Below are 23,670 nucleotides of genomic sequence, written 5' to 3'. Positions count from 1 at the left end.
TTGCAACCCTGAAATTTGATGATGGTGTCATCAAAAGAGATGGATACAAAAATACATCATCGATAGTGTGTATCTTCGAGATGAAATTTAATTTTATGATAGAAGTAGAAGGTGCTGTTTTCCCCGCATTGTTTTACTAACTTTGACAGATCTGACTGATTACTCCCTCGAACCTACCTTTATTTTCCCTCTGGTATTCTTGCACTATTTTTCTTTCAGAAAGCCGCTGTGAAATAAGCTTCCACCACTCTTTCAGGTGTGCCTTCTAAATCATCATAACCCACTGTATAAAAACACATGATAAAGGGCCTCAGCCCAAAATGTTGACCGTTCGTTTCACTCCAAAGATGCCGCCTGACCTGCCGAATTCCTCCAGCATTTTGTATGAGTTGCTATTTATTTCCCATCAAGATTTTTGATAGGCGTCATTAATATTTTCTCTTTAAAATCTGCTAATAATTTTAAACCTTGCTGTCAAATGATCCCTTAAGTCTCCCTGGCTCCTTGCATCTCCCTACTAATCGAATACAAAGTTTATATTGGATTAAATATATGAAAGTACACATTTGTATAGTTCCGTAGTGTCATAGTGAATAGAAACAAGGCCTTTGGCCCACCATGCCCATACTGACTAACAAGCCCTTTCTATAATGAGCACACACTCAAAGTTTTCATTGGTTTTCTTTACACCAATGCTGCCTGACTTTCCCAACATTTTTGTTTTTGTTACAGATTTCCAGCATTTGTAGTTAATATTAATTCTCATTAATATTAGTAAATCTGATCTAATTCAGTTTACCAGCTATTTGTACATAGCCTTCTATGCCTTGCGTGTGTGCTCAATATACCATTCTTATGGGTGAGTCTGATAGCCTCTGACAACCAGGTCCAGCTCCTGTCCTTCACATGTAGCTTAGCTATTAGGCCCTGGTTCTACTGACTGGAGAAGTGGCAAAGGTAGGTTATTGGCACCTTAAAACCGGTTGTTTCGGGCTGATGGGGCTCGTCAGCCACGGTTGTCAGCTTACCTAGGAGAAGGAAAACCCTGATCTCAAACCTCTGCTCCCTTGCGGCTATGCCCACTCATGGGGAAGGCTTCGGGAGTAAATCCTGAGGGGAAATATCTGGAGCTGGAGTCCCTACATTGAGTTCATTGCTGGCTGGCAACTCCCAGGGTGCTGCTGGTACCAAACTGTATCAGTCTCCGCCATTCCTTTGGGTTCATCAGATGCACGGAGAGGGCGAGCTCGCTACATGGGCTACAGCTAGCTCTCCATATCATCCTGCCATGGCTTGCGTATCTAGACAGCAAGGATGCAATATGTATGGTCATCTCTGACTGACGGAGGCTATCACCTCACCTCATGAGTGAGTTAATTTCGAAAAGGATGGGGATCCAATACTAATTCATTCATTGTAGCTTTCCTGAAAACTAAAATACCTATTGTACCGTCTCCACAGTTTCCCCAGAAGCCTAATTTTGTAACTTGAAATCAGATTCAGATTTATTTATCACATGTACATTGAAATACTCTATGACTGTTTGGCCCGCTCCCATTAGGGAAGAGGTTTCATGGCATCCATGCCAGGACCACCAGACTCGAAAATGGTTACTTTCCCCAAGCAGTAAGGCTGATCAACACCTCTAGCCACTAATCCATCCCGCCACACCCCCAACCACCACTACTTTATCATTTCATGTCAGAGTCACCTTGCGTACAAACACTCCTGTACCTGATTTCACTTTATGTATATACCTTGTGTATTTATATTTATTGAGATCTTTTTATTATTGTGCTCCCTATGTTGCTTTTTTTGTGCTGCACTGGAGTAACAATTATTTAATTCTCCTTTACACTTGTATACTAGAAATTACATTAAACAATCTTGAATCTTGACACATGCAGTGAAATGTATCATCTGTGTGAACAACTATCACAACCTCAAGATGTGCTGAAGACTGCCAGTGGGTGCTGCCACACATTGCGGTGCCAGCAGAGTGTGCCCACAATGTTCAGCAGAACCACACAAGCAGCAACAACAGAGAGGCAGCAACAACACAACAGAAAACCAAGGACTCGCAGATATTAAACATCCAACTTCCCCAGTGGACTCGCAGCCCTAGGGCCTCGGGCATTGGGCCTCGACGTCCAAACTTGAAATCAACCTTCGGGCTTTGATCTTCAGTAATCAGCCCTGGAACTGGCCGATGACGGGACCCCAGACTCCAGGCCTTCGGGGTCACCAACCCTTGTGCCTCCAGTCTCCGGATCCCAGGACCCACTGACCTGGGGGACATCAGCCCTCATCCTCGCTGGTCTTTGTCCACAAAAATCGCTGCTGGCCCCTGATCTGTCCATGGAATTTTTCATCCCATGTCCATGTTGCAGCCATTTAAGAAGGGAGAGGAGATAGTCATAGTCATAGTCATACTTTATTGATCCCGGGGGAAATTGGTTTAGATCTAGACTCTGGTAACCTCTAACTCCCCAACATCTCTGTCCTTAAACCCTAACTACCTTCTCTGTCTCTAAAACCAATCCTACAATCCTAAAAAAATAGCCAAAATGGAGACTGTAGCTCGGGCCATCTTGACAGGAAGACTTCCTCAGTTCAATCTGGGGCATACCAAAACTGTACCATGCACAAGTCAGCCAGCTACTGATTTAGTCATATTCAAATATTGTACTTTCAGCCAATTTCCCTGAATCCTTCATGCTCTTCCACTGGTAGAAGAGAAGAGATTTATCAAAGGAAGCAGCATTGGGTATATTGTCAGGAAGGAGAAAGCTGGAAGTTCTCATTATTGACTGCCCAAGAGATCGGATCAAACATGGGAAAAGATACAAATACAAAAGCTAAAGATACTATAAAGCTAAAATATAAAGAGACAAAACCCAGCAGGTCAGGCAGATCCTGTAGAGATGAACAGTCAACATCTCAGGCCTGATCGAAGTGAACGTTCTGCTGATTGCAGCTCTCACAGTCAATAGTAATTGGTTTATGATTGTCACATGTACCAAGATAAATTGATGAAGCTTTGTTTCGTTTGCCGTCCATACGGATCATTCCAGAACATAAGTATATCCAGGTAGTACGAAGAGAAAAGCATTAACAGAGTGCAGCATCTCATGTTACAAAGGCAGACAAACCATGGCAAGGTAGATTATGAGGTCACAAATTCGTCTTTATCTTACAAGAGGTTCATTCAAGAGCCTTATAATAGGGTGATAGAGCTGTCCTTGCGCGTGGTGGTGCATCTTTTCAAGGTTTTGTATCTTCTGCTGAATGGAAGGTGGGGAGGGGGTGGGATGCAGAGAGTATCTGGGGTAGGAAGGGAAGTTTTGTTGTCTGCTTTCTCAAGGCAGTGGGAAATGTAGGCAGTGTCCATGGAAGGGAAGGGGAGGTAGTTTGCATGCTGAAACCATTTGGAAAAAGCACAGTTGGTAGTGGGGAAGGGACGACGTGGACTTCAGCAGCTGACGTGAAAAGAAAGCTTTGGAACAAAAGCGTTCACAAAACTGGCCGAGAACGGAAGAAGAAAGATGCCACACGAGCATGCAGCAAGTGGTGAGAGTGCAGAGAAACAACCTTACCTCACCTTCCCCTGTCTGCTTACTATGGATGCATCTCCTATAATATTGCCATAGGAATGGCCGCTGCAGAGTTACTGTGGAAGAGAAGGTTCATGCTTACACCCTCCCGCTTCACTGCTTTAAACAGCGCTAACATCAAACTAAATGGAACAAATCCAGCAGTAAAAAATTGAGTAGCTTTTAGCCACCATTCGATTAAAAGTAGCAGAAATATATGCCACCACCTGTAATCACCATACCATTACCTAAATTTATCACATGTGCATTGAAACCTACAGTAAAATGCACCGTTCTTTGTGTCAGCGATCGAGCAGCCCACAAGTGTCACCATGTTTCTGGCGCAAACTTAACATGCTCACAACTTACTAACCCTAACCGTATGTCTTCAGAAGGTGGAAGGGAACCCACACGGTCACGGGGCGAACGTACAAACTCCTTACAGACAGTAGCGGGAATCGAGCTCTGATCGGTGGTCACTGTCACTGAGAAGTGATTACGCAAACGCTTTACTACCATGCTGGCAACTGAAGCCAGGGAACCAAAGTTCAACGCAAATTTATTATCAAAGTACTTGTATGTCACCCTGAGATTCAGTTTCTTGCGGGCATACTCAAGAAATCTAATAATCATACTAGGATCAACGTAAGGCCGCGAAACAGGGTGGACAGCCAGTGTGCAAAAGACAGCAAACTGTGCAAGCACAAAGTTTTTAAAAAACATAATAAATAAACAAGCAATAAATATCGAGAACATGAGACGAAGAGCCCTTGAAAGTAAGTCCATAGATTGTGGGAACAGTTCAGTGAAAGGCAAGTGAAGTTATCCCCTCTGTTCAAGAACCTGATGGCTGAGGGGTAATAACTACTCCTGAACCGGGTGGTGTGGGACCTGAGGCTCTTGTACCTTCTTCTTGATGGCAACAGCGAGGGGAGAGCCTGATCTGGGTGGTGGGGGTCCCTGATAATGGATGCTGCTTTCCTGCGATGATGCTTCATTTAGATGTGCTCAGTAATGGGAGGTCTTTACTCGTGATGGACTCGGCCGTTTCCACTACACTTTATAGGATTTTCCATTCTAGGGTATTATGTAGCCGGTAAATATATGCTCCATCACACATCAATAGAAGTTTGAGTTTTACGAGGGGTGATTGATAAGTCTGTGGCCTAAGGTAGAAGGAATCAATTTTAGAAAACCTAGCCTATATATTGTTCAACAAAGTCCCCTCCTACATTTACACACTTAATCCAGCGGTCGTGGAGCATACGGATCCCTTCTTTGCAGAAGTGGTCCACAGCAGGGGTGATTGATAAGTTCGTGGCCTAAGGTAGCAGGAGATGAGTTATTAACTTCAAACTTTCTGCATAATCACTCAAAGAGTTAAACTGCACGTGCATGTAACGAGAGCGTCTTGGACCTCCAGGTGGTCCACAGCAGGGGTGATTGGTAAGTTCGTGGCCTAAGGTAGCAAGAGATGAGTTATACAGCTCTCATTACATGCATGTGGAGTTCAACTCTTTGAGTGAAAATGCAGGAAGTTTGAAGTTTCTCGTCATCTCCTTCTACCTTAGGCCACAAACTTATCAATCACCCCTGCTGTGGACCACTTCTGGAGGTCCAAGCCACCAACTGCTACAAAGAAGGGATCCGTATGCTCCACGACTGCTGGACTAAGTGTGTAAATGTAGGAAAAATAAACGTGCTAGGTTTTCTAAAATTGACTCCTTCTACCTTAGACCACGAACTTATCAATCACCCCTCGTGGACGTCACGCTGAATCTTTGCAAACTCCTAAGGAAGTAAAGGCGCTGCCATGCTTTCTTTGTAATTGCACTTACGTGCTGGACCCACGATAGATCCTCTGAAATGATAAGACCAAGGAATTTAAAGTTGCTGACCCTGTCCAACTCTGAACCCCCGATGTGGACTGGCTGATAGATCTCCAGTTTCCTCCCCTTGTAGTCAATAATCAGCTCCTATCTGTTGATTCATCACCACCTTTGATTCAGCCCACAACAGTGATGTCGTTAGCAAACTTAAGTATGGTATTGGAGCTGTGCTTAGCTGCAAAGTCATAGGTGCAAAGCGACGAAAGCAGGGGTCTATGCACACAGCCTTGTGGTGCACCTGTGCTGATGGAGATTGTGGAGGAGATGTCACTGTCAATCCAGACTGACTGGGTCTGGAAGTGAGGCAGCTTTCACAAGAAGCAATTTCACAGATTTTTTTCATGGATCGCTTCAGTTTTGGATCACAAAGTGTGAGAGAAAACATGCATATGGAGAAGTTGTTGCCAATCTGAACTGTTTCAGCCAGAAGTAGAACAAGAAGTCAGGTGCATCTAAAAATCTGGTGAAGTTGCAGCACAAGACTACAGCACTGGACCATAAGACAAAGGCGAGGAGGAGGGGAATCACGGGGAAGCGACGGGAAGCCGAGGAGAAGAGAAGGGGTGAGAGGGTACTCAGAACGGGAAACTGAAAAAGAGAGAAGGAGAAAGGGAGAAGAAATTACCAGAAGTTAGAGAAATTGATGCCTAAGTCGTCAGGTTGGAGGCTATCCAGACAGAATACGAGGTGTGCCCCTCCAGTCTTGAAAGGACTCAGCTGACTATTTATTCCTCTCCACAGATGCCATCTGTCTTAATGAGTTCCTCCATTTTGTGTCTGGTACAAAACTGCCCAGACATGGGGCTCCCCCAAAAGGAGGACAAATTCAACCCAGGCAACTAATCACTTTGGGATCAGGATCAGAACCAGGCTTATTAGCACTGGCATATATGCAGTGAAATTTGCTGTTTTGTGGCAGTGGTAGAGTGCGGTACACAAAGTCTACTATAAATTACAATGAGAAATAAATACGGACACAAAGAAATAGGTATTGCAAGAGGAGGGCAAAATAATCTCCAGCCTGCAACCTTCCAGGGGATAGAATATCAATTCATATAGAATAAGTTGTTGTGCAGATATTAATTTGTTTGTGTAGAGAAGCACACTCTCTTGCGCAGGGGTCCCCGACCTTTCTCGCACCGCGGACCGGTTTAATATTGATAATATTCTCGCGGACCGGCCGACGGGGGTGGGGAGAGGTATTCAAGTTCAACAGTGCATGACAGGGAATGAGGAAAGGTGCAGCTGACTCATATCGTTTCATATCGCCAATTCATATCGTTTCCTCGTGGCCCGGTAGCACATGCTTTGCGGCCTGGTGGTTGGGGACCACTGCTCTAGCGGACATTTCCAGTCGAGTATATTCCTAGAGGCGGAGGTTCCATCACATACTGATTTCATTTAAGCTGCCTTCAATATGTCTGTTCTCCTCCTTTGTGGGATCACTAAATTCATATTGGTGAATCATAAATACAAACATGGATTTTCCAGCAACACACAACAAAGTTGCTGGTGAACGCAGCAGGCCAGGCAGCATCTCTAGGAAGAGGTACAGTCGACGTTTTGGGCCGACACCTTTCGTCAGGACTAACTGAAAGGAAAGCCTCGTTGTTTGCATGGATTTTCCAGTTATCCCGTCATCTTTGCAACACCGTCAACTCAGGACCCAGCCTGGGGATGAGAGCAGCATTGGGTGAAATCAATTATGTAGCCACAGACCTCTGTGTGCAGTTTAGTTCCTGACCAGTGGTTTAGGGCAGAGAAATGTAAATGTGATTTGTCCGGTGAAACACGAACCACCAAATGAGCAGGAAGATGAACACAGGTTTCTTTGAGAGCCATATAGTATTCATGGCATTTTAATTATCAATATTATTGATTTGCCTGGCTGGAACAAGCCTTTACTGCAAGTAATTGCATGACTGAAATTCAGCAAACTGGTTTCTTTATTTATTTGAGAGCTATTCTTAAATTGTTAACGGTTTTTTCACCATGCCTGCTTCCTGTCTTCCTTTAAAATATGCAGAAGAATATAAGGTGATGTCCATTTTCTGTAAGCTTGCCAACCGCACTGTCGGGTTACCCGTGCATCATCGTATTTCGCGTGCAATGTCACTGCTGTAGTTTCACAAGTGTGGCAGCAAGTCAAAGATATTAAATACAGAGATGGTAAATAGGCAAAATGGAAAGACACAGATTCAACATACACATGATTTAGATTCTAAATGTTAACTCATATTAAATATCAATATATTTTTTTCTTCATTTCATACAGACCAGATGGCAGAGTAATTGTCTTGTCAATCAAGCTTAGTGCTAAGACAATTGTAAGTGACTGAGATTGATTTTTGAATATAATTCAGATCTTTCACTAGCCACGTTTTTTAGAGGAATTATCTTGTGTTTATTGGAAGAAGCTGCCAGAGTTGTGAGTGTTATTGTTTTTAATAGACTCTGGATTCTCAGTAAATAGGATCTGTTTGCTGCATCTCAGCCTATACACCCAACCCATTTTCAACTGCTGACTGACAAAGCTCTCCTCTTGTGCCAAGATGAGGCCACCCTCAGGGTGGAGGAGCAACACCTTATATTCCATCTCAGTAGCCTCCAACCTGACGGCATGGATATCGATTTCTCCTTCTGCTAAACAAATCCTCCCCCCCCCACTGTCCCCACTCTGACCTTTTGCATCTTCTCAGCTGTCAATAACTTCCCCCTGATCCTCCCCCCTTCCCTTTCTCCTACAGTCCACTCTCCTCTCCAGCCCTCGACTTTCCCAACCGCCTGGCTTCACCTATCACTTGCCAGCTAGCCTCCTTCCCCTTCCCCCCACCCCACCCTTTTATTCTGGCATCTTTCCCTTTCCTTCTCAGTCCGGAAGAAGGATCCCAGACTATCTATTTATTTCCATAGATGTTGCCTAGCCTGCTGAGTTCCTCCAGCATCTTAAGTGTGCTGCTTTGAATTTCCAGCGTCTGCAAACTTTCTTGCTTAACCCTTTTCACTTTTTTGAAACACCCCAAACCATCCATTTGGTGATCAGAATTACACACGTGGAGAAATCTCCATCATTTAGCCCTCTGCTGAAATCCAGTATCATTTTTGCCTTTTTTTTTTGCAATGTGTCCAACTCTGAGATGCAGGTGGCTAAGCATTCTGAATGCAACAGTTGGCGTAATTACTTGTGTTTTCTCTTCTCTACTAGTTTCACAAACAATAGTCTTGGCCTTCGACACAGCAGATGATCTGTTGTGAGGCATCTGCCATTGCGACTGTGGGATCAGCAGTGAGCTGGGGGCGAAAGGGCACCTGTGTCTGAAAGCTGGCTCCTTGCAGTATTGCACACGGTGTCACTACCTGTTTCCACTCCTCTGTGCAACGCTCAATGAGCTATCATGTCAATTAATTCCTTTTTAAATTATCACACTCTCCTTTACTTTGAGTTTCCAAGTTTTATGAATCATCCTAAAGCCTAATTTATACTTCTGCGTCAACGCGACGCCGTAAGTACGGCGTCACTGAAAACCCTACACAAAGCAGACGTGGATCCCTACGCCAGAGTCTGCGTTGCTGTGACGCGCACCTCTCCCAAAATGTAATCGTGCATCGCAGCAACGCAGACCATAAAAACTGTGATTGGTCTGCTTGGTAGCATCGCATTTCATCCTATGCTGCAATAGCTTCCCATTGGGCAACTGAAGGGCAGGAAAGGAACTCTGGCTGGAATGCTTTCCATAAAGCTTTACAGACCTCCGAAATTATGGAGGACACATTTCGCTTTTACGAAAAAAGACGCTCGCTTCTTGTTCACCCCGAGAAAGACTACCATGACCATGAAGCCTTGCACGGGCAGATGTGTGCGCATGCACGACATGCCTGAATTGCAGAGCGACGCAGACACGCCAACGCACAAGTATAAATGCTCACTTGCGTAGGTTACGGAGTCGAGTTGACGCAGAAGTATAAATCCGGCTTAAGCAGTAACATGGTTAAACATTCTTCAGAAGTTCAGAATCAGAATCGGGTTTAATATCACTGTAGTTTGTCATCTTTGTGGCAGCAGTACATTGAATACATAATTTTTAAAAAATTATAAATTACAATTTTATGTATGTAAGTTAAACAAAATAAATAAGAAAGAAAGAAAAACAAAACAAGTAATGCTCATGGGTTCAATGACCATTTAGAAATCTGATGGGGAAAAATCTGAGGAAGGAACTGTTCCTGAATCATTGAGTGTGTGTCTTCAGGCTCTTTTACCTTCTTCATGATGGTAGCAATGAGCAGAGGGCAAGCCCTGGGTGTTGGGGGTCCTTATTGATAGATGCCACCTTTTTGAGGCATCGCCTTTTGAAGGTGTCCTGGATTCTGGGGAGGCTGGTGCCCTTGATGGAGCTGACTGAGTTTGCAACTTCCTGCAGCTTTTTCTCATCCTGTGCAGTGGCCCCTCCACATCAGATGGTGATGCAACCAGTTAGAATGCCCTGTATATGGTTACTTCTGTAGAAATTTGCTAGTCTCTGGTAACATACCAAAGACATAGAAGATGGTATATTTGTCTTAAACGATCAGGAGCTTGAAGCCTCGTACGGCCAGATTTGGGAACAGCTTCTTTCCAACTGTGATAAGACTGCTGAACGGATCCTGACCCGGATCTGGGCCGTACCCTCCAAATATCCGGACCTGCACCTTGGTTTTTTTGCACTACCCTACTTCCCATTTTTCTAATTTTTCTATTGATGATTTATAATTTAAATTTTTAATATTTACTATCGATTTGTAATACAGGGAGCGGGAAGCGCAGAATCAAATATCGCTATGATGATTGTATGTTCTAGTATCAATTGTTTGGCGACAATAAAGTATAAATTATAATTGCAGCCATTCCACCTCTTTATGGAAAAATAGGATAAATTCAACATTTACAATCCAATCAGCCTGAAGAACAATTTATAGAGTCAAAATTCTGGAAAATTTGCCTCATTCTCCTCAAGCTCCTAATGAAATATAGCTGTTGTTATGCCTTCTTTGTAATTGCATCAATATATTGGGCTCAGGATTTTGATACCCAGAAACTTGAAGCCACTCACCCTTCCCAGCCCTCATCAAGGAAGCGGGAACCTGCCGGTACCTCAGTAAGGACTGGTGTGTGTTCCCTTGGCTTCACCTTCCTGAATTTCACAGTCATTCATTCCCTCAGTTTTACTGACATTGAGTGCGAGACTGTTGTTGTGATACCACTCACTCTGCTGATCCATCTCACTCTCTTTGCCTTCTCGTCACCATCTGAAATTCTGCCCACAGTTGTGTTGTCGGCAAATTTATAGATGGCATGTGAGCTGTGCCTAGCCACACACAGGTGGGTGTAGATAGAGTTAAGCGGTGAGCTTATGGATTAGAATTGAAGGTATAATTGAATTTAACGCTGAGCTGTAATCAATAAACAGCAGCCTGACGTGGGTATTACTACTGCCCAGGTGATTCAAGGCAGAGTAGGGAGTCAGTGAGGTTGTATCTGCTGTAGACCTATTGTGGCGATAGGTAAATTGCAGCAGGTCCAGGTTCTTGTGTAGGCAGGAGTTGATTCTAGCCATGGCCAACCTCTCAAAGCACCACTGGGTGATAGTCACTGAGGCAGCTCACCCTTCTCTTCTTGGGCATCTGGTATGATTGTGGCCCTTGCGAAGCAGTGGGAAACTCTGACTACAGCAGTGAGATACTGGAAGTGTCCTTGACCACTCCTGCACAGGAGTTGGTTGGCACAGGTTTTCAGTGATCTTGCTTATTTATTAACATTATTTCTTTATTTTCCCTTTTTTTTGTATTTGCACAGTTTGTCTGTTGAACATTGGCTGTTTGTATTTATTCGTGCGTTTTTATTGATTCTACTGCTTTTCTGTGTAAGTACTGTGAATGCCTGCAAGAAAATGAATCTCAGGATCCTACTATGTCGACTCAGGCCTAGGGAGCCGGTGTCGGGCACGATGACGGACTCTCCACTTCTCCCTCTCCCTCATCAGTGTGTTCAGTTCATCTACATTAGCCGCACCGCTGTCTTCTAGGAGCGTGTTGACCATAGTCTTGGGAGGGCGCCCAAGGTTCATCCTCAGGTTATCTCAGGATAGTATATGGTAACATATATGAACTTTGATAATACATTTACTTTGAACTTTGAATCGGGGGGGGGCAATGGAAAGCAGAAATTCAAACTATCAGACGAGAAAAGGTATTAGGCAACATAACTAAATAAAAGAGCACTAAGTCTCATGGGGCTGATGGCTTCTACCCTAGGGAGTGGTTACAGATAAAATGAGTTTGGGTGACTTGGGCCAAAGGACTGTTTCCATGATGCCTAACTTTTGCTTCTAAGTACTGTGGATTCTGGAAAGGTTCAATGGATTAGAAAACTACATAACACTTTGATTCAACAAAGGAGAGAGACGGAGCAGGAAACCATTGAATAGTTGACCTAATTTCAAAATCCCATTATTAATAAAGTTAGACGGGTCATTGAAAAATAGATCTTAACTCAATCAAGCTGAGTCAACATGATTTAATGAAAAAGAAATAGGCTTGACAAATTTATTAAAGTTGTTTGCATTCGACAAGAATAAGAGCTGACCTCATTAAAACATGACCCACACTATCATGAGTGACATTTTACCCTTATCTTTTAATCTCCTTCCAAACAGATTTGACATTCTGAGTTAGAGTCTCTGATTCAGAAGAGACCAGCTGAGTTCATCCAGCAGTCCTGTTTTGTTTCAGTTTTTTAGTGCCTGCAGTTCTGTTCTCCATTTTTGATTATGCTTCCTAGCTATGAGCCAATATCACGCTGACCTCATACATTAAATAGAACATAGGACAATACCACACAGTAACAGGCCATTTGGCCCACAATGTTGTGCTGACCCAGCTAAAAAGCAAATCAAAAACACCCAAACACTAATCCCTCCTACCTACACAATGTCCATCTCCCTCTATCTTCCTTTCATCCATTACCTATCCAAACGTCTCTTAAAAGCCTCTAATGTATTGCTTCTACCACCATAGTGTATTCCAGGCACCCACCAATCTCTGAGTGAAAAACTTACCCCACACATCCCCTTTGAACCTACCCCCTCTCACCATCAATGCATACCCTTTGGTATTTGACATTGCAACCCTGGGAAAGAGATACTCTCTATATACTCTGTCTGTGCCTCTCACAATCTTATTAAGCTCTGTCAGATCTCCCCTCAGCGTCCACCGCCCCAGAGGAAACAACCAAAAGTTTATCCAGCCTCTCTTGATAGCACTCACCACTGAAGTTCCCTACAGTGGTGCTCCATTAAATTTTGCTTGACGTATGTTGCTCTTGATTTTTTTTTTGTTGTTGTTTGATTATCACCAGTTGGCCCATATGCAGTAATGCAAATGAACAGATTAATGGCTCAAGCAAACTTAAAGATGTAAACAGGAGGTTGTGAGCAGATGCTGGAAATCCAAAGCAGCGCACACAAAATGCTGGAGCAAATTAATCTGTCCAAATGCTGCTTTGTTCTTTCTCGCTCAATGTCAAACTCTTTTAGATGTTTTTCATTTGTCTTGTGATTGTGGATCTAAGTGATTGCAGATCTAAGTCAGTGATTCACAACAGGGGTGGTACCGCCTCTCCCCCCACCCCAGGGGTGCGGTTACATGTCCTAAGAGGGTGTTAGAGGAAATAGAGGTCGTCGGGGAGCGTTCAAGTTTCTTGGTGCGGGGGTGGTAAATGGCACCCCAACTTGAGACATGAGACCTGACCGACCGTTTGTAGAGCAGGCACTTCCAAAAAAAGGATGAGGCACTGGAATTCGGGAAGAACCACAGCTCTGCAGGCGGTGAACACTCGTCATCACAATGCATCTGAAACTCAGCAAACTCATCCGACATTACCAAGCAAACAGACATTACTGCGGATACATAAATTAGCAACCAAGATGCCAAACTTGTTCCCCTTGACTCACAGCACAGAACGAGGTCATGAAATTCAACAGCAGGTAAATAAAAGTACACCCTTTCAACTTTCTCTACGGAAAGCAGTTCCCGCAACAGTACAGCGCTGGCTGGAACCAAGTGGTTTTATTAAGATCAGCAACGCCCATGTGTCTTATTTGTAATACTGTAGTGTCTAATGAAGCTATGAAACCATCAAGATTGCAGGAACACTTCCGTTAAAGACACCCTGAAAAGGCTACTTATGGTATTACTCAGTTCCAGAAGATGAAAGAAGCATTTGAAAAGTATTGTACACTCAAGTCATTTGCAAGAAAGCTAAAAATGGTGGTCTCATTGCTTCTTATAACATTTACAAAATGATAGCAAAGTGTGGAAAATCTCATACAATTGGTGATAGATTATTATCTGCTCTATCTGAAGTGCTCCCCTCTGTTCCTAAAATGGATGCCTGTACTGTCTAGCCGAAGAGTTTCGGCCCGAGACATCGACTGTACTTTTTTTTCCATAGATGCTGCCTGGCCTGCTGAGTTCCTCCAGTATTTTGTGTGTGTTACCAATATTTTAAAATCAATTTCTCTGAGTAATAACTCTGTAGCTCGTCATATTGACGAAATGAGTGAAGACATGGAATATCAACAATGCAGAGAGCTACAAGAAACAAAATTTGGGATACAAGTGATTGAGTCCACTGTGTAAGACAATGAGGCATTACTAATGGCATATATATGGTTTGTCAAAAATGGAAACGTTTATGAAGAGATTCTCTTTATGTGAAAAGTAAAAAAAAACTATCAATAGAGAATCAACCTACAACAAGCTCAACGTTTATATTGAGAATGAATGTATTCCGATTCGGAACATGATATCTTGTGCAACAGATGGAAGCACCATATATGACAGGTTGCTATGCTGGTTTTGTGGCATTTATGGAAAAAGAATTTCCAAGTCTGTTTGCAATCCACTGTGTAATTCATTGTCAATATCTCACAGCCAAAAACCTAGGCCAGCGAATTTTTTCAATCATGACTCTTGTAATATCTGCTATCAACAAAATTAAAGCTCATCCATTAAATAACAGAATATTGTGCCAGTTATGCCAAGAAAATGATGAAGAGTTTTGTACACTTCTTCACACTGAAGGGCATTGGCTGTCAAAAGGCTGCTGGGTAAAATATTTCTTTGATCTTATTGACACAGTGATTGAATTGTCGCACAAAGTCAACAAGAGCTTGGGAAAGAAGATTGAACTTCTACATGGAGATGTGGTATACCTAGCCAATCTGTATGACAAAATGAAAATTCTAAATACTGGTAACACACACAAAATGCTGGAGGAACTCATCTGGCCAGGCAGCATCTATGGAAAAGAGTCCAGTCGATGTTTTGGGCCGAGACCCTTCAACAGTCTCTTGTTTGTGCTTCTAAATATGAAACTGTAGGGTGAGAATTTCAAATTAATCCAGCCAAAAGTACAGTGTCCACTTTTATTGGAAATTGGAAATAAATAAGCAACAGATTGGGAGAAGAATGTTCTTACAGTTTCCCTGCATAGAAAGCATGGCACTCTCTTTCACAGACAGTGATTTGCAAGAGTACTCCTTATATCTGCAGTCACTGAAGAAGGATTTTCAGAATCGATTCAAGGATTTGAATGATTTGGAAATTCTGGTCTGGGTAATCAACCCATTTCTTTGCAAGGTAGAAGAACAGGAAGAGAGCACACAAGAAGAAATTATCAACATTCAGAATGATGAAGAAGCAAAAATATTTTTTAAAAATGTCAGCTTTTGTGGTATGTGGCTACACTGTCATACGAAGTTTCCTGGTCTTTGGAGAAAAGCTAAATTGTTCTTTGTTGCATTTCCATCCTCTTACCTTGTTGAAAGAGGCTTCAGTGCAGTGAACCACATTACTCACAAAAAACAGAAGCTGCTTGGACATTGTTACACGTGGGGACTTAAGGCACTTGCTGTCACAACTTGAACCAGATATTTCAACTCTTGCTAAAAACTATCAAGCTCAAGGATCACATTGATATCGAAGCTACTGTAAAGCACACACATCAAAGTTGCTGGTGAACGCAGCAGGCCAGGCAGCATCTCTAGGAAGAGGTACAGTCGACGTTTCGGGCCGAGACCCTTCGTCAGGACTAACTGAAGGAAGAGCTAGTAAGAGATTTGAAAGTGGGAGGGGGAGGGGGAGATCCAAAATGATAGGAGAAGACAGGAGGGGGAGGGATGGAGCCAAGAGCTAGACAGGTGATTGGCAAAAGGGATATGAGAGGATCATGGGACAGGAGGCCCAGGGAGAAGGAAAAGGGGGAGGGGGGGAAAACCCAGAGGATGGGCAAGGGGTATAGTCAGAGGGACAGAGGGAGAAAAAGGAGAGAGAGAGAAAGAATGTGTGTATATAAATAAATAACAGATGGGGTACGAGGGGGAGGTGGGGCATTAGCGGAAGTTAGAGAAGTCAATGTTCATGCCATCAGGTTGGAGGCTACCCAGACGGAATATAAGGTGTTGTTCCTCCAACCTGAGTGCGGCTTCATCTTTACAGTAGAGGAGGCCGTGGATAGACATGTCAGAATGGGAATGGGATGTGGAATTAAAATATGTGGCCATATTTTATCTGCTTTCTCTGGCGGACAGAGCGTAGGTGTTCAGCAAAACGATCTCCCAGTCTGCGTCGGGTCTCGCCGATATATAGAAGGCCACATCGGGAGCACCAGACGCAGTATATCACCCCAGCCGACTCACAGGTGAAGTGTTGCCTCACCTGGAAGGACTGTCTGGGGCCCTGAATGGTGGTAAGGGAGGAAGTGTAAGGGCAAGTGTAGCACTTGTTCCGCTTACAAGGATAAGTGCCAGGAGGGAGATCAGTGGGGAGGGATGGGGGGGACGAATGGACAAGGGAGTCGTGTAGGGAGCGATCCCTGCGGAAAGCAGAGGGGGGGGGAGGGAAAGATGTGCTTAGTGGTGGGATCCCGTTGGAGGTGGCGGAAGTTACGGAGAATAATATGTTGGACCCGGAGGCTGGTGGGGTGGTAGGTAAGGACCAGGGGAACCCTATTCCTAGTGGGGTGGCTGGAGGATGGAGTGAGAGCAGATGTGTGTGAAATGGGGGAGATGCGTTTGAGAGCAGAGTTGATGGTGGAGGAAGGGAAGCCCCTTTCTTTAAAAAAGGACATCTCCCTCGTCCTGGAATGAAAAGCCTCATCCTGAGAGCAGATGTGGCGGAGACGGAAGAATTGCGAGAAGGGGATGGCATTTTTGCAAGAGACAGGGTGAGAAGAGGAATAGTCCAGATAGCTGTGAGAGTCAGTAGGCTTATAGTAGACATCAGTAGATAAGCTGTCTCATAAAGCACACAAGTACTGTGTAAGCTAGATTTAAAGACAAAAGTTAAAGCGGTATTATTTTTCTCATGCTAGCATATGGTAGACATGTTTTTACACTATGGGGGCAGCAGAAAGTGTATCGTGCCTAAGAGGGGTGTTGGCAAGTATGAAGGTGCTTTCATTGGGCTAAAGAAGGTTGGGAAACACTAATGTAAGTGATTGTGGACTTAAGGTAACAATTTACAAAGTTAATGATTTATTCTCTGAAATAGGACAATTTTTATCTGTTCAATGGTGCAGCATGTGGCTGTTACTTATGCTACGTCTTGCAGAAAATAATTTTCATGCTGAAGTAGGCCTTTACTAGGCTTTCTGAGGAGATTTGAAGGAGAACTAATTAGAGGTGAAGACCATATTTTACATCAATGATTACTTGTTTTGGCCCATAAACTGCAGTGAGGCTCCCAGCTGTATTAAGGAGCATAATTTGAAAGTCGTGCTGGCAATGTTAATGTACGAGCTGAACATCGCTATAACCACACATTAGCATTCGCTTGCACTACATGAAACAGCACTATGAAAACTAAACTAGATGTGGCAAAATAAATTGCTTTTGCTCCTGTATTTCACTGCAAAGTGCACTGAAGCATACTCTGCAAGTCCTCAGGGAACCCAAAAGTAAAAATTGCATTTCTGTAGTATGGTTAACAATCTCAGGACTTCCAAACCTTTTTAATAGCTAATGAAGTACATTTGACGTGTAGTTACCATAGAAATGTAGGAAATACAGCCACGAATTGAGCATCAAGTTCTTCCAAAATTCAATGCCATTGTGACTTAGATAGTTGATGCATAAATAATGTCCAAGGCACTGGGAGTGCTGCCCTACTCTTTGATATTGTGCCATGGGATTAGAAATTGAATTACGTAACATTGGCATTCTTCTCGCAATATCCAACAGGAACATTGTACCATTTCTTAATGCATGCATGCATTTCTAAATGACAATAAATGAGGTCTGAGTGTTCTCATAATCTAATCTAATCTAAAATGCATCACCATTCCCAGGTCATTACAGAAACATGACCAGGCACTTCCACTGTGAGTAGACCTTGTGCTTTTGACCCAATTTTCACCTCAGGGCACATGCCATGATGCCATTCCTACATGATGTTGCCATTGAAGGGTTTCAATCTGAAGCGTCGACCGTCCATTTCCTTCCATGGCAGGCAGAATTTCTGCAGTGTGTTTTATTGCTTCAGATTCCAGCATCAGCAGTGTCTTGGACTACCTTGTACCGTGACCCCCACCCATCTTTCGACAATATGAGCAAGTAGAGTAATCAACAAAATCTACAGAAGTTACTGAGACTGGTGTTTGTCACTGTCCTAATGTGAAACCAAGGAAGTTGCATTTCCATGTTGCCTTTCAGAGTATTGGGATATCAGTTGATACATAATTAAAATAAGTACTGTGGATTCCAGCTAATTGGGCCATCAGAACAGCCACTTTTTGGGACAGCTCTTAAAGAACAAAAAAAAAATCGAGAAAATAGCTGGGATTATATATATTTATTTGGGCCACTATGCCAGTTAATTGATACAGGAGGCTGTTGCTGAAAACTTCCTAATGAGCATCAGCTGTGTGCACTTGTGTGGCCATTAGATACTACACAGTGCTTCGAGCGAACAGTTTTTAAGTAGTGTCAGTTGCATGTGTTTGTGTTCAAAAAGCAGTGAATTTGGTCACTGATAGTTGGGGGAGGCATAAGCAGTGAGACAATTCCGAACTGTCTTTCTCAGCGCGGTTTCAAGCTTGGAGATGCCAGAAACGGCTGGGAGTGAAAATGAAACTATTTCATTACTTCAATAAGTTAGGAGCTACGAAGAATTTGAAAGTATCGACAATCATTTTGAATGTTCCAATGAAAATGAAGATTTGGAGGATGCGGTCGTTGACAGCCTTGTATGAAGGCACTAGGTGCCTGCACTGATTTTGTTCATTTCCAGTCAATCAAAAGAACACAGTAGCATATACTAGATGAATTCCTCTGCCTATAACTATTAGGAACTATAATACACAGTTTTATGGTATTGTAAAGGTATTAGTAGTCTTCTAATATGTTCTGCATTTTATTACTCAGTTAAACTTTTGTTTGTCTTTTTTATACTCTTAACTGTTTTCATGAAACTTCAGCTTAATTGAGCCAAAATGTGGTGGTCCTGATATGTCCCAATTAACCAGATTCCACTGTATAACTATTATTGCACTCTAGAAAATATTCAGTAGATTCTCACTTAGAAATGTCCCATATATACAGTGTGATAAAAATCTATGAATCTTCCTTTTAGTGAAGCTATTCAAAAGATAGGTTTTCTCCAGGTCACATGTGAGCTCTCCGCTGGTCTTCATTTTAATGCCTTGTTATTATTTGTAACAATCTAGGAGATTTAACATCTCATCCAGCACATTCTACAATGCAGCACTTCCTAACTTCCAGGAATGTCAAAGGAATTATGTGGTAATTATCTCTGGAATGAGATTTGAAAACTGTAGGTTTCTGATCCTGAAACCAGAGGGCTACCGATGACTGCTGTGGCTCATTGGGATCACTCTTGCCTCCGTTTCAGGAGGTCCTGCTTCAAATTTACTATGGAACCCAGTTTAGTCAACCAATCATCACCATACCACCCACCCCCCACCTCCTGCAAAGGCTTCTTGCAATCCTGGATCAATTATGACCTGTGAGATCTGGCTTTGTGTGCACTTAACTGTCTATACTTGACAAGAATTCTGCAGTAACTTGAACTGGAGTCTTTTACATACAGTGGTATGTTTCTGCTGAGCTCACCCAAGGAAATGTTAATCAACAGATCTGCCATCATGTAAGGCAACAGCTTAAAAATATCTGTCTGTCTGTCAGTGCCCAACTGGTAACTAAACGTTGAGAATATAAAACATAGCAACAGAATTAGGCCACTCAGCCCATCAAGTATGCTCTGCCATTCCATCCTGGCTGATAATTATTTATTTGTTTGTTTGTTTGTTTGTTGAGATGCAGCACAGAATAAGCTTCTGGGCTCTCAAGCCGCACCACCCAGTAACCCATGAATTAACCCTAGCCTAGTTACGGGGCAATTTTCAGTGACCAATTATCCTACCAACTGGTACATCTTTAGGAAACCGGAGAGGACCTGGAGGAATCCCAGGCAGTCACAGGGAGAATGTACAAAATCCTCACAGGCAGTGGCAGGAATTGAACCCGGGTCACTAGTACTTTAAAGCATTGTGCTAACTACCACTCCACCCCATTCTCCTGTCTTCTTCCCGTAATCTTTGATATCCTGACTAACCAAGAATCTGTCAACCTCTGCTTTAAGTGCACTCAATGACTTTGCCCACACAATTGTCCGTGGCAATGGATTCCACAGATTCACCACAATCTGGCTAAAGAAATTCCTTCTAATCTCTGTTGTAAATGGACATCCCTTTATTCTGAAGCCGTGCCCTCTGGTCCTAGACTCACCCACTAAAGGAAACATCCTCTTCCACATCCAACTCTGTCTCAGCCTTTCAATATTCAATAGGTTTCAATGAGATCCCCCCCCCTTCTAAATTCCAGCAAGTACAGACATCAAACATTAACCCTTTCATTCCTGGAATCGTTCTCGTGAAACTCCTCTGGATTAATATTGTCATGTTCTGTAAACTGAACTATATATAATCAACCCTACACCAAAAGATCCTATGATCATTAGAAACAACAGAACATCTTCAGATGCTGGAAATCTAAGCAACACACACAAAATGCTGGAGGAAAGCACCAGGCCAGGTGGAAAAGAGTTACTCATTTTCTATGGAAAAGAGTAAACAGTCGACAATTTGGGCAGTCCTGATGAAGGGTCTCAGCCCAGAACGTCGACTGTTTACCCTTTTCCATAGATGCTGCCTGGCCTGCTGAGTTCTTCCAGCATTTTGTGTGTGTTATATATGATCATTAGATATTGTTTAATAAATAAGTTAATTTCAGTGACATCATCAGTATATTTCCTCTCATCCGATTCCAGGGGTATTAGTATTGTCCTGGTATCCTTCCGGATTAGAAGATGACTACAGTGAGCCTGTGGATGACCTAGTACCTGCCATACTGGATGCTGCGGAAAGATACAGCTTAAAGGTAATCCGTGTTTTTTTTTCTCCCCCTCTCTCGCTACCCCTCTGTCTCTACCCCTCTCTCTACTCTGTCTCTCCCCCTCCCCTTTCCCCCACTCTCTCCCTCCCCTCTCTCTCTCTCCCCCTCTCCCTCCTCTCTCCCCCTCTCCCTCCTCTCTCCCCCTCCCCCTCCCTCCCCCTCTCCCCCCCTCTCCTCCTTGCTCTCTCCCCCTCTCTCTCTCTCCCCCCTCCCTCTCTCCCTCTCTCCTCCTCTCCCCCTCTCCCTCTTCCTCTCCCTCTCCCTCTCCCTCTCCCTCTCCCTCTCCCTCTCCCTCTCCCTCTCCCTCTCCCCCTCCCTCTCCCTCTCCCTCTCCCTCTCCCTCTCCCTCTCCCTCTCCCTCTCCCTCTCCCTCTCCCTCTCCCTCTCTCTCCCTCTCCCTCTCCCTCTCTCTCTCTGTCTCTCTCACACTCTCAATGAAAATTCCTGGAATTTATCAGGTGGAATGGAGAAGTAAAAAAGGGATATAAGAAAGGTTTGCTGGAATTAGGTTTTACCAAAATCCAAGCAAAACAATGAAGCAGAACCAGTGTAAGTTAATGGCTGATGTAAGAAAAGGGAACTCAGAACACTACTGGACAGGCCCTTTAGCCCACAGTGTTATGCTGACGTTTTAAGCTACTCTAAGATCAATCTAACCATTCCCTTTCACATATATTTTTCGATCATCCATGTGCCTATCTAAGAGTTCCTTAAAAGTCCCAAATGAATCTGCCTCTGTCACCACCCCGGCAGTGCGTTTCATGCACCCAACAATCTCCGTGTAAAAAAACTTAACCTCTGACATCTTTCCTTCACTTTCCTCCCTCATATTAGCCAGTTCCACCCTGGGAAAAGTCTTTGGCTGTCCACTCAAACTATGCATCTTACCATCTTGTACACTTCTATCATTTCATCTCTCAACCTCCTTCACTCCAAAGACTAAAAGCTGGCTCAACCTATCCTCATAAGAAATGCTCTCTAGTCCAGGCAGCTTCCTAGTAAATCTCCCCTGCACTTTCTCTAAAACTTCCACCTCCTTCATATAATGAGCATGATGGTCGGAGGATATGTTGGCATTTGTTCTACAAACAATCTGACCTAGGAAACAGTAAGGGATAGCAAAATAATGGACCGCAGGATGCACGATGACACAGCTAGTAGGCGCCGTAATCTCACACCACCAGAGATCGAATTTCAGTTATGCACCTTGGGTGCTGTCTGGGTGGAATTTGCATTTTCTCCCCTGTCTGCGTAGGTTTCTCCTACACCCCAAAGATGTGCAGGTTGGGAGGTTGATTAGGCACTGTGAAGCGCTCCGAGTGTGGTCGCATCTAGGGGAATTAATGAGAATGTGGGCGGATTAAAAATGGGATGCTTGATGGTTGGCACGGACTTGATGGCCCAGAAGGTTCACTTTCCACGCTGTACCTCAGGCTCCAAGATATGGAGGTTTTGATGAAGGTTGCAGAAAGTAGGATTTTTTTTTACTGTTCTTGAGGAGAATCTAAAGTCCATCCAGTCACAGGGGGATCAGAGTCGGGGGCACCGTTCAGCCACTGAGAATCACGAGCGACCAATGGGCAATGTGGCAGCTTCAACTGCCGCACAAGCCAAAGTCACCCAGCCTCTGAAGTGACGTAGCCACTCGCCTTACCCACCAGTGTGGCGTGACAGACTGCCAAAAGCGTGTGGCTGTTGGTGCAGGCCAGGAGCTGGCTGTGGTTCCCTGGAACTCGTTCCTGCTGTCCAGGCACAAATCGATCACAGAGTCTCATACCTCTGCACCAGTGTCCCTGTTAACTGCCGATCAGCACAGGTTCCTACCTTGGATGCTAACCTGTCAAAATCTGCCGCTCAGCCCGCGAGTCGTGCTTCGACTCGACCTCCGAGACCATCTGCTGAAAGCCAGCGGCCTTCCACGCTGCCGCCGTTGGCTGAGCGCTTTTTAAATGCAGAAGGGCAGACACGGGTGCTCAGAGAGCTTGCATGAATGGAATGAATAAGCCATAAGCACGAGAGCTCCTGCAGACACTGGCTGCACAAGGTTTATTATTTAGCTTTCATATGCAAAATGGTATGATTTAAGTAATAGGATGTGCAGAATAATTTTTATGGTAGCTTTTGTGGTTAGATGCATGCTGCAAAGCTGGTGAATGTGTTACTGTGGTTCTGTTCGCCATTGTCACACACCCAGATGTTATGTGACATACCCACAAAGGAATTGATTACCCACAAACTAATGGATGGCACAGGTACCATCTTGACTAAAGGCTGAATGACTCAGGATAAGGCAAGAAATGAATTATAGAGGGGGAAAGTAGTATTATAGAGGGAAAATCTGAATTACAGAAAAGAAAAGCTTGTCAAATGTTTATAAAGGATATAGGAAAGGGTTTGTGTGGGTGTAATGTAGGATAAGATTGGAGGGAGACACTAGTAGAAATGAATCTGGCGCAGAAATGAGTCGTAGAGCTTACGATGGGCCAATTTACCAAGATTGATTCCCTAGATTCTAAGCTCCTGAAGGAAGATCAATAACGAGATATCAGAGGCTCTATCCGTAATATATTCCTAAAATATGCAAATTATGTAGGTGATTAATTGAGGCAATAATCATAATGTCTTTATAAGATATGCAAATGATGTGGGTAGTTAATATGACACCTCTGATCAGGAAGG

The 23,670-nt window shown here is 43.6% G+C and overlaps 1 protein-coding gene across 1 annotated transcript in view; it reads left to right on the top strand.

Annotated features, from left to right (window-relative positions):
* The window catches only part of LOC134338053 (glycoprotein endo-alpha-1,2-mannosidase-like protein), a 71,042-nt gene that overhangs the window by 8,774 nt on the left and 38,598 nt on the right, over positions 1-23,670 (top strand). The window contains exon 2 of the mRNA XM_063033579.1: positions 20,867-20,976. Within this exon, the coding sequence (XP_062889649.1) occupies positions 20,867-20,976 (110 nt within the window). The remainder of the gene's footprint in view (positions 1-20,866; positions 20,977-23,670) is intronic.

The sequence above is a fragment of the Mobula hypostoma genome, chromosome 26, assembly GCF_963921235.1.
Source record: "Mobula hypostoma chromosome 26, sMobHyp1.1, whole genome shotgun sequence".
Lineage (NCBI taxonomy): Eukaryota > Metazoa > Chordata > Chondrichthyes > Myliobatiformes > Myliobatidae > Mobula > Mobula hypostoma.
The sequence above is the reverse complement of the archived record's forward strand: the minus strand, read 5'-3'. Positions and strand labels throughout refer to the sequence as shown.